We start from the raw sequence: 12,748 nt of genomic DNA on the forward strand, positions 1-12,748 counted from the left end.
ATAACATATCAAAAATATTTTTGTACAAATAAAGACCTTCTTTTAGAATTATTCTCAAAAATACCTGCAATATTGGTAAATATTATCAGGATTGCTTTTGTACAAATAAAGCCCTTCATCAGAAAAAAAGTTAATATATATGTATGTCATACTAGGAAATCTTAGCAAAATACAAATAAATGTCCATTAGATAACATTAAAGAAAATATTTGTGATATTGGTAAGTATTGTACAAAAAATTATAAAAACAATTAGGCTTCTTTTTGAGAGAGGTTATTTATCATGAAGACATCAAGAAGAGAAAATGTAAGAAAATATACTACAATATGTTTTAGAGTATGATGTAATGATGTGTAATGCATACATTTGCTGACCCATCAAATGTGCTACAGTGTTGACTTTTAATATTTGCTCCATAAGTCAGTGAAAAAAAGCAGCAGTCTGGACTTGTATGTATAGAAAAGCCGAGTGACGTGTTGTCCTTTAAATAAGCTTCATGTGCATCATTTGTGGTCGTCTCGACAACCTCGTTAGCCCAGGCTGGTTTACCTCAGTCGTAAATGTCCCGACTCCTCGGGTGTCCTCATGAAACCTATGCAACTGTACAGTGGGCTCTGTCTCATAACACCAATTTTACACCCCATGAAACTTTGACTTTCTCCTGTCCAGACAACAACAACTTTCATGGAGCATAGCCATACTGTACTTACTGTACAGCGGGGATGTATATAAGTGGATGACACATGGGTAAAAATCAGCCTTCACCGAGCACATGAACTTAGTGGACAAAAATATAAAGTTCACACGTGAGGATGTCAAAGACAGTAAGTTGCCATTTTTGGACTGTGATGTCCACATTGGAGAAAACAGGGGCCTCCATGTCGGGGTTTACCCAAAAACCCACACATACAGACCAATTCCTACTTTTTTGACTCACACCACCCACTGGAACACAAACTGGGTGTTATCAGAACCCTGCAACACAGAGCTGATCATGTTCCTACCAGCCCACGGGCCAAAAAGAAAGAGCATAGGCATTTGAGGCAAGCCCTCAAGACCTGTGGTTAACCCAGCTGGTCGTACATCCACTTCCAGAAATGACAAGTACGGAGTGGATGAGAAGGACAAAGGTGACAGACGCAAAAATACTGTCATTCCATATGTATCAGGTCTATCTGAGGAACTCTTCTGAGTTTTGAGCCAACACAACATCCAAGTACACTTCAAACCAGGCAAAGCCCTGAGACAGAGACTGGTGCATCCTAAAGACCGGACACCCCACACTCAGAAAAACAATCTGGTGTATGTGTATCAAGTGTAATGATTCATATATTGGGGAAACTAAACAACCACTAGGGGAAATTACACTTCAATGACTTGTCATTGGCTTTGACAGTTAGGATTGCTCGTTTGCATCAAAAAAGTTGTTTTTCTCACTACCATAGGGTGAAACCATCCTTGCCCAGGCGCACCCTCCTGGTTTTGGAGTATACATATTTGGGGTTTTGCACCAACCACTGGAATAGATGTGACCAATCTAAGTCTAAGACTAGATGTGACCAATCTAAGTCTAAGACTAGATCTGACCAATCTAAGTCAAGACTAGATCTGACCTATCTAAGTGTAAAACTTGATGTGACCAATCTAAGTCTAAGACTAGATCTGACCAATCTAAGTCTAAGTCTAGATGTGACCAATCTAAGTCTAAGACTAGATCTGACCAATCTAAGCCTAAGACTAGATCTGACCAATCTAAGTCTAAGACTAGATGTGACCAATCTAAGTCTAAGACTAGATCTGACCAATCTAAGTCCAAGACTAGATGTGACCAATGTAAGTCTAAGACTAGATGTGACCAATCTAAGTCTAAGACTAGATCTGACCAATCTAAGTCTAAGAGTAGATGTGACCAATCTGAGACTAGATGTGACCTTTGTAAGTCTAAGACTAGATGTGACCAATGTAAGTCTAAGACTAGATGAGACCAATCTAAGTCTAAGACTAGATGTGACCAATGTAAGTCTAAGACTAGATGTGACCAATCTAAGTCTAAGACTAGATCTGTCCAATCTAAGTCTAAGAGTAGATGTGACCAATCTAAGTCTAAGACTAGATCGACCAATGTAAGCCTATGATCATGAACTGATGAAGCCTTCTCAGATGAGGGGCTATACATCTTCTAAGACAAACCAAACAGTCCAGTTGCAATCGACTGACTGCCCTGAGATGATCAATTACACTTATTTGCCAGCAAATGTTATATTCTCGCCCTCGGTCTCTGACTTCAAGTAAGTCACTTTGGGCGAGTGACTTTGGACTGATTCTATCTGAGGAGAGCTGGGCAGAGATTTTAAGTAGAGTTCATAAGTCTTCTAGTTGTGCTTCAGCCTTGTTCAATGCAAGCTAATACATGGTACTTCTTGGTGAAGACGTATGACATAATATCAGTATTATGTGATCGTGTCAACAGTCTTCAGCTAACATATGTTTTGGCTTTGTCATCTCTGTGCAGTTATTGGACTGAAATGTTTAATACTTTGTCTTTGGTAATTGGCGAAAAGATCAAACTGAATCCTCAGCCAGGGGTTCAAAGCACGGCCTGCGGGCCAGATGCAGCCCGCCGACATCTTTAATGTGGCTCATGAGACGACAGCACAAGTTCAACTTCAATAATAAGCAACCTGGCGATGCAGGGTGTCTTCATATTCAATTTATTGTGTCAGCATGTTGTGGATTATGTAAGACATTCAGGTCAGTGACCATGATACATACTTTCTTGATATCACAAGCTCACTACTTTACTTTCTTACTTACTTTACTTTCCTATCCAAACAACCTTTCCTAGTCACAGTGCATAAAAAACATTTAACCAACACAAAAAGTCAACACACGTGGTCACACATAACACACAACCATTGTGAATATTATTAAAAAAAAAAAAAAAAGTCCCACAACCATAAAATTATACAAAATCACACCCATTTAACTGCTTGATATTTCTCATTGATTACAAAGCTTTAAAGAGTCACAGAAGTAAAAAAAAAAACTGTAGGAGTCGAACTTTCACATACTCTTAATATCCAAATATAATAATTATATATCCATTATATTATTATATGTTAACACCCACGCACTCACATCTATATATGTATATATGTGTGTGTGTGTGTGTATGTATATATGTATATATATATATATATATATATATATATATATATATATATGTATGTATGTATGTATGTATATATGTATGTATATATATATATATATGTATATATATGTGTATATATATATGTATATGTGTGTATATATATGTGTGTGTGTGTGTGTGTATATATATGTGTGTGTGTGTGTATATATATGTATGTATATATGTGTATATATATGTATATATATATATATGGAAATATATATGTATATATATAAATGTGTGTATATATAAGTGTATATATTGATATATATATATATATATGTATGTGTATATTCAGTATGTATGTGTATATGTGTGTGTGTGTATATATATACACACATATATGTGTATGTACATATATATATATGTATATATATATATATACATACATATATATACACATACATATATATGTATATATATACACACACACATATATATAAGTGTGTCTGTGTGTGTGTGTGTATATACATACATATATATGTATGTGTGTGTGTGTGTGTGTGTGTGTGTATATATATATGTATATATATATATATATATATGTATATATATATATACTGTGTATATATATATATATATATAAACACCAATATATATATATATATATATATATATATATATATATATATATATATATATATATATATATATATATATATATATATATATTGCCAAAAGTATTTGGCCACCTGCCTTGACTCACATATGAACTTGAAGTGCCATCCCATTCCTAACCCATAGGGTTCAATATGATGTCGGTCCACCTTTTGTAGCTATTACAGCTCCAACTCTTCTGGGAAGGCTGTCCACAAGGTTGTGGAGTGTGTTTATAGGAATTTTCGACCATTCTTCCAAAAGCGGATTGGTGAGGTCACACACTGATGTTGGTGGAGAAGGCCTGGCTCTCAGTCTCTGTTCTAATTGATCCCAAAGGTGTTCTATCGGGTTCAGGTCAGGATTCTGTGCAGGCCAGTCAAGTTCATCCACACCAGACTCTGTCATCCATGTCTTTATGGACCTTGCTTTGTGCACTGGTGCACAGTCATGTTGGAAGAGGAAGAGGAAGGGGCCCGCTCCAAACTGTTCCCATAAGGTTGGGAACATAGAATTGTCCAAAATGTTTTGGTATCCTGGAGCATTCAAAGTTCCTTTCACTGGAACTAAGGGGCCAAGCCCAACTCCTGAAAAACAATCCCACACCATAATTCCTCCTCCACCAAATTTCACACTCGGCACAATGCAGTCCGAAATGTAGCGTTCTCCTGGCAACTTCCAAAGCCAGACTGGTCCATCAGGTTGCCAGATGTAGAAGCGTGATTCATCAGTCCAGAGAAGGCGTCTCCACTGCTCTAGAGTCCAGTGGCGACGTGCTTTACACCACTGCATCCCACGCTTTGCATTGGACTTGGTGATGTATGGCTTAGATGCAGCTGCTCCGCCGTGGAAACCCATTCCATGAAGCTCTCTGCGTTCTGTACGTGGGCTAATTGGAAGGTCACATTAGGTTTGGAGCTCTGTAGCAACTGACTGTGCAGAAAGTCTCTGCACTATGCTGACCTTTCTGTCAGTTTATGTGGCCTACCACTTGGTGGCTGAGTTGCTGTTGTTCCCAAACTCTTCCCTTTTCTTTTAATAAAGTTGACTTTGGAATATTTAGGAGCGAGGACATTTCACGACTGGATTTGTTGCACAGGTGGCATCCTATGCCAGTTCCACGCTGGAAATCACTGAGAGCGGCCCATCCTTTCACAAATGTTTGTACAAACAGTCTCCGTGCCTAAGTGCTTGATTTGATACACCGGGCCAAGTGATTAGGACACCTGATTCTCATCATTTGGATGGGTGGATATATATATATATATATATATATATATATATATATATATATATATATATATATATATATATATATATAAATATATATATATATATATATATATAGATATATATATACACACATAAATCATACTTGATAGCGTTCACTACTTTGTTGGCTAGAAGACTCATTGTGCTAAAGTGGAAGGCTGCAGCGCCTCCCTGCCACACCCGCTGGGTTAGAGATGTACTTTATTCCCTTCAATTGGAGAAAATTAGGCTGAAGTTTCCGGAAGTCTGGGGTGGATTCCTAAAAGATGTAAAAGAAGCGGATCTCAAATTGAAAAGTAGATAATTGATGAGCCTTTTGTCGGCTTTTGTGTATTGCTGCACCGCGTTGGGGACACTCAAGAGTGCAGTTTGACTGATGCATGTTTACAAAAAATGATTTTCAAGGTAAAAGTTGATTTTCAAGGTAAAAGTTGATTTTCAGGACAAAAAATTATTTTCAAGGTAAAAGTTGATTTTCAAGGAAAAAAAATATTTTCAAGGTATAAGTTGATTTTCCTGACAAAAAATTATTTTCAAGGGAAAAAAATATTTTCAAGGTAAGAGTTGATTTTCAAGACCAAAATTATTTTCAAGGTAAGAGTTGATTTTCAAGACCAAAATTATTTTCAAGGTAAAAGTTGATTTTCAAGACAAAAAATGATTTTCAAGGTAAAAGTTGATTTTCCTGACAAAAAATGATTTTCAAGGAAAAAGTTGATTTTCAAAAATATTTTTTTGTCTTGAAAATCAACTTTTACCTTTAAAATCAACTTTTACCTTTAAAATTAACTTTTACCTTGAAAATAATATTTTGTCTTGAAAATCAACTCTTACCTTGAAAATAATTTTTTTCTTTGAAAATAATTTTTTGTCTTGAAAATCATTCTTTTACCTTGAAAATCAACTTTTACCTTGAAAATAATTTTTTATCTTGAAAATCAACTTTTACCTTGAAAATCATTTTTTGTCTTGAAAATCAACTTTTACCTTGAAAATCATTTTTTGTCTTGAAAATCAACTCTTACCTTGAAAATCATTTTTTGTCTTGAAAATCAACTTACCTTGAAAATCATTTGTTTCCTTGAAAATCATTTTTTGTCATGAAAATCAACTTTTACCTTGAAAATCATTTTTTGTCTTGAAAATCAACTTTTACCTTGAAAATCAACTTTTACCTTGAAAATCATTTTTTGGCTTGAAAATCAACTTTTGACTTGAAACGCACTCTCAAAGTGCTACAAAGTATAAAAAAAATACAAAGTTAGAATATATAATAGGAAATTTAAATATAAATGAAAACATGAAAAACACTAGATAAAACAGAAACATAGATAATAAAAAATAGAAATAAAAGCATGAAAGCACTGGATAAAACAGATAGGCAAGCAGTGTATTTAAAAACACAAAGGCAGAGAAATTTAGATAAAAGCTGTGCTAAAAAGGTGGGTTTTTATTTTATTTTAGGTATACTTTCTGTGGGTTACTTGTTTGGGGCGGAAAAAAATAACATTTGACGTGTTTGATTGAAAGATTCCAATAAACAAATGTTTGAAAGGAAGTATTTATTTTGAATCAAGAAATTATTATGAGTGGAATCGTTGCCAAAGTTGTTTGGACAATAGTCACATTGTGTGTGGCATCACTTCAAGGTAGCTTTAAGGCAAACACTGACTACTCTAAAGTCCCCTGGGAGGACACCAGCTATGACAAGAAGCCGTGAGTGTGGTCAAACAAGCAGGAGTTCCACTGGAATGACCTCGCAGGAGGAAAAAAATAGACGCCTGTGGCCAAGCTGACATGAAAAAAAGCTGAAATATGCTTTTGTTGTTTCAAGATTCTGCCGCTGTACAACAAACTCAACCCGGAAGCCTCGGCCTCGCCCTGCTGCGTCCCCCAGGACCTGGAGCCCCTCACCATCATGTACTTCATCGGCCGCTCGCCCCGCGTGGAGCAGCTCTCCAACATGGTGGTGAAAACCTGCAAGTGTCGCTGACGGGACACCCCCCCCCCCCCCTGCATCAACTTCCTGTAAATACATCTGCTCTCGCCCGTGCCGTTTTGCCCCGGACCTTGGCGAGATGAAGAAAGAGGAGCCGTGTCCCAGCCCGGGTCCTCCCTGGCTGCCAGCGCCCTGTGGTCCCCCAAGTCTGCCCGCCCGGCGTAAACAGGATGTGAACGCTTTCCACACAGCTTCCATTTTAAGACCTGGACCCGCCTCCTTCTGGCATTTGTGGCGGGAGGACAGACGTGGGCGGGGCGATATTTGTCGTCCTCCTTTTTATGTTTTTTTTTTATTCATTATTCTCTAAAAGTGTCCACTCGTCATTTTTCCTCGCTTCTGGCAAATGTTGGAGAGAAAGTGGAAATAAAAGAAAAACATCCACAGGCTTCGTTTTTAAATATAGACTCTGGTATGCCAGTGGTTTCACTCTGTGTGTGTGTGTGTGTGTGTGTGTGTGTGTGTGTGTGTGTGTGTGTGTGTGTGTGTGTGTGTGTGTGTGTGTGTGTGTGTGTGTGTGTGTGTGTGTGTGTGTGTGTGTGTATTTCTATCCTTGAGACATGAAGAAGGAAAAGTATGAGGTGTGAACAAGTGATGACATAAATCATGGTCCCAATAACATTGCATCTAATAGAGAGCCAAATACTAGAGTCCGTGAACATTGCTCCAAAGTCAGGATTTTTTTGTTGATTTAATGTGCATACAAAAGTAAACATTGACAGATGAAAAGGCAGCAATTTTATAAGAAAACTTAATTTGTTTTGGCAATATTATAATAATCAAAATTTTACTTGGGAAAATTACGACAAATGTCAAAATTTTACTCCAAAAATGTCACTGTTTTACAAGAACACCAAAACAATGGGCAATGTTGTGATAAAGGTCAGACTGACTTTTCCTGAGGGAACTCTCCTGAAGGAATCAATAAAGTACTATCTATCTAAAACAAGACCATAGGATGAACAAAAACACAGCAGTACTAAGACTATAGAAACTAAAAATTGAGATCTCATTTGCACCCCTGGTGGTAAAATCTATCAAAAGGAGGGTGGTCCCAAAAAGGAGGGATTTTTCAAAGTGACTGTGTGTCGCTTTTAAAAGTGCTCCCCCTCTGGTCAACATATGAAATAACAAGTGTGTGTAAGAAATTGAAATGCTGCCCCTTTGGCCAAAATTAATTTAAAAAAAATAAAAATAATTATATATATATATATATATATATATATATATATATATATATATATATATATATATATATATGGAGACATACAGTAATAACTTGAAGTAATTAATGAAGATTAAAAACCAATTACAAACAAAAAATAAATGAACTAAAAGCAGTCTTTTTCTTACAATGTGTCGACTTTTTTTTTATAAAATTGGGAATATTCTTTCTGTTTCTGTAATACTGCAATATTTTCTCGTAAAATTGTTACTTTTTTATGTAAAAATATTACTTTATGTAAAAATATTACTTTTTAATGCAAAATTCTGACTTATCGCAATATTGCCCATTTTTTTGTTGTTCTTGTAAAACGGTGACATTTTTTGAGTAAAATTTTGACTTTTGTCATAATTTTCCCAAGTAAAATTCAGATTATTATAATATTGACAAAAAAATTAAGTTTTCTTATAAAACTGTGACTTTTGTCGAGTAAAATTACGACTCTTTTCATAAAATTGCCAACATTTTAAGCTTTTCTTGTAAAATTGCGACTGTTATTGAGTACAATTCCAACTTTTATCATAACATTGCACAAATGTTCAGTTTTTCTTGTATAATTTTGACTTGCGTTGAGTAAAAGGACGACTTTTATTATAATACTGCCAAAATTCTAAGTTTTTCTTGTGAAATTGTGACCTTTCTTGTGAAATTCCAACAAATTTTTCACAATAGGCTTTTTTATATTTGCATAGTATGTATATATTATTAATGTTGTAAATACACTTCTTTATATATCTCGAAAGGGTGGTCCTAAAGAGGGAGGCATTTTTGGAAGTCTCAAGAAGGTAACAAATACAAGAATGTGTGTGTGTGTGTGTGTGTGTGTTCTTGTATTTCTACCCTTCTTGAGACACCAAGAAGGAAAAGTATCTTCCATATGAGGAGGTGTGAACAAGTGATGACATAAATCATGGTCCCAATAACATTGCATCTAATAGAGAGCCAAATACTAGTGTCCGTGAACATTGCTCCAAAGTCAGGATTTTTTTGTTGATTTAATGTGCATACAAAAATAAACATTGACAAGCAAGTGCAAAGGCAATATATGATCAAACAAGACCATAGGATGAACAAATACACTACACTACTAAGACTATAGTGGCCATTAACAGTTAGTTTCTACAGCTGAGTTGCCCAAAGTGCGGCACAGGAACCACCTGTGGTCCCTGACTCCTTTGTCATCGGCCTTAAGCACATTACTAAAAACAAAAAATAGAGATCTCATTTGCACCCCTGCTGGTGACATCTATCAAAATGAGGGTGGTCCCAAAAAGGAGGGATTTTTCAAATTGACTGTGTGTCGCTTTTAAAAGTGCTCCCCCTCTGGTCAACATATGAAATAACAAGTGCGTGTAAGAAATTGAAATGCGCCTCCTTTGGCCAAAATTAATTAAAAAAAATTTAAAAAAAATGTTTATGGAGGCATAAATAAATAAATGATAAATGGGTTGTACTTGTATAGCGCTTTTCTACCTTCAAGGTACTCAAAGCGCTTTGACACTACTTCCACACATACTGTAATAACTTTAAGTAAATAATGAAGATTAAAAACCAATTACAAACAAAAAATACAAATAAATGAACTAAAAGCAGTCTTTTTCTCACAATGTGTCAACTTTTTTCTTATAAAATTGGGAACAATTTCTCATGTTCTTTCTGTTTCTGTAATATTGCAATGTTTTTTGGTAAAATTATTACTTTTTTATGTAAAAATATTACATTGTAATGCAAAATTTTATCACAATATTGCCCTTTTTTTTTGGTGTTCTTGTAAAACGGTGCCATTTTTTGAGTAACATTTTGACTTTTGTCATAATTTTCCCAAGTAAAATTCAGATTATTATCATAATATTGCCAAAAAAATGTTTAGTTTTCATATAAAACTGACTTTTGTCGAGTAAAATTACAACTCTTTTCATAAAAGTGCCAACATTTTAAAGTTTTCTTATAAAATTGTGACTTTTGTCGAGTAAAATTATGACTCTTTTCATAAAATTGACAACATTTTAAAGTTTTTTTTATAAAACTGTGACTTTTGTCGAGTAAAATGACGACTCTTTTCATAAAATTGCCAAAATTTTAAGCTTTTTTTGTAAAATTGCGACTGTTATTGAGTAAAATTCCATAACATTCATAACATTGCAAAAATGTTCAGTTTTTCTTGTAAGATTTTGACTTGCGTTGAGTAAATTGATGACTTTTGTTATAATACAATGCAATAGGAAACTGCTGTCCAGTAAGAAGGTCAGTAAGAAGGTCCAGTAAATAGACGTATCCGCTCTGCTCCACCGCACCGCTAAACATGTACTCATCAAAAACCACTTAAGTTTTTAAAATCTCGCATAAATGTCTGGGAAATATTTGGCTGAATAATCTCATGTACAGTTATTAAAATGCTGTTTTTGAAACAGCTGACCGCTCCTGTCACATGGAGGATCTTTGACCACTGTTCTTGTACTTAGTAGGTTTTATTTAAAAAAAAAAAAAAAAAACAGCACTGCACTCCTGTCCTTAAGAGGATCTTTGATCTGTTTTTAGACTTAGCAACTTTCTTGCAGTAGTTTCTCAAAAACTACACAGCGGATCTTTGACAGTTGTTTTTGTGGAAGTGCTGCTGTTTTATAGAGGATCTTTGAATAGTGCTTTTGTATAAGTCTTTAAAACAGCAGAGTACTCCTATTGTATAGAAGATCTTTGAGTATTGTTTTTGCAGGTTGTCTCTGAAAACAGCAGATCCCTCCTGTTATATAGAGGATCTTTGAGTAGTATTTTTGTAGCAGCTTCCTAAACAAAAGCACTGCACTCCTGTTATATAGAGGATCTTAGAGTAGTGTTTCTTATACACTATATATGTCCATAAAAACAGCACTGCACTCCTGTTATATAGAGGATCTTTGAGTAGTATTTTTGTAGCAGCTTTCTTAAAAACAGCACTGCACTCCTGTTATATAGAGGATCTTAGAGTAGTGTTTCTTATACACTATATATGTCCATAAAAACAGCTCTGCACTCCTGTTATATAGAGGATCTTCGAGTAGTGTTTCTTATACATTATATATGTCCTTAAAAACAGCAGATCCCTCCTGTTGTATAGAGGATCTTTGAGTAGTATTTTTGTAGCAGCTTACTTAAAAACAGCACTGCACTATTGCTATATAGAGGATCTTCGAGTAGTGTTTCTTATACACTATATATGTCCTTAAAAGCAGCAGATCCCTCCTGTTATATAGAGAATCTTTGAGTAGTATTTTTTTCGCAGCTTCTGTAAAAACAGCACTGCACTTTTGCTATATAGAGGATCTTTGAGTAGTATTTTTGTAGCAGCTTCCTTAAAAACAGGACTGCACTCCTGTTGTATGTAGAGGATCTTCGAGTAGTGTTTCTTATACACTATATATGTCCTTAAAAACAGCAGATCCCTCTTGTTATATAGAGGATCTTTGAGTAGTATTTTTTTCACAGCTTCCTTAAAAACAGCACAGCACTCCTGTTATATAGAGGATCTTTGAGTAGTATTTTTTTCGCAGCTTCCGTAAAAACAGCACTGCACTTTTGCTGTATAGAGGATCTTTGAGTAGTATTTTTTTCACAGCTTCCTTAAAAACAGGACTGCACTCCTGTGATATAGAGGATCTCCGAGTAGTGTTTTTGCAGGAACTCCCTGAATACAGCAGACCCCTCCTGTCGTATAGAGGATCTTTGAGTAGTATTTTTGTAGCAGGTCCTTGAAAAAAGCAGAGCACTCCTGTGATATAAAAGATCTTCGAGTTGTATTTTTGAAGCAAGTTCCTTAAAAACAACACTGCACTCCTGTTATATAGAGGATCTTTGAGTATTTTTGCAGAGGGTCCTTGAAAACAGCAGAGCACTCCTGTCATTTAGTGGATCTTTGACTAGCACGAACTGGAGCTGTGCTTTCCAAACCCAACTGACCATCTTTGACTAATGCTTTTGTTGGAGGTTTTTATTAAATAAACAGCACCGATATTTAATAGAGGATCTTTGTGATTATGTCCTTAAAAACAGCAGTGAACTCCATATAGAGAATATTTGAGTGGTGGTTCCTGTACACTATATATATGTCCTTAAAGACAGCAATGCACTCCTGTTATGTATAGGATCTTTGATTAGTGCTTTTTCAGTAGGTTCTTAAAAACAGCAGTGAACTCCTGTTATATAAAGGATCTTCGAGTAGTGTTTCTTATACACTATATATGTCCTTAAAAACAGCAGTGCACTCCTGTTATATAGAGGATCTTTGAGTTGTTTAATATCCACCATGTCCTTAAAAACAGCAGTGCACTCCTGGTATATAGAGGATCTTTGATTAGTGCTTTTTCAGTAGGTTCTTAAAAACAGCAGCGCACTCCTGGTATATAGAGGATCTTTGAGTTGTTTAATATCCACCATGTCCTTAAAAACAGCAGTGCACTCCTGGTATATAGAGGATCTTTGATTAGTGCTT

The 12,748-nt window shown here is 35.4% G+C and overlaps 1 protein-coding gene across 1 annotated transcript in view; it reads left to right on the top strand.

The window, feature by feature from the left end:
* Positions 1–7,404, top strand: part of tgfb5 (transforming growth factor, beta 5) — a 52,099-nt gene extending 44,695 nt beyond the window's left edge. The window contains exon 7 of the mRNA XM_061930432.2: positions 6,894–7,404. Coding sequence (XP_061786416.1) covers positions 6,894–7,052 — 159 coding nt within the window. The 3' untranslated portion in view covers positions 7,053–7,404. The remainder of the gene's footprint in view (positions 1–6,893) is intronic.
* The last annotated feature ends 5,344 nt before the right edge of the window (positions 7,405–12,748 follow it).

Source organism: Nerophis lumbriciformis, linkage group LG36 (assembly GCF_033978685.3).
Source record: "Nerophis lumbriciformis linkage group LG36, RoL_Nlum_v2.1, whole genome shotgun sequence".
Taxonomy (NCBI): Eukaryota; Metazoa; Chordata; class Actinopteri; order Syngnathiformes; family Syngnathidae; genus Nerophis; species Nerophis lumbriciformis.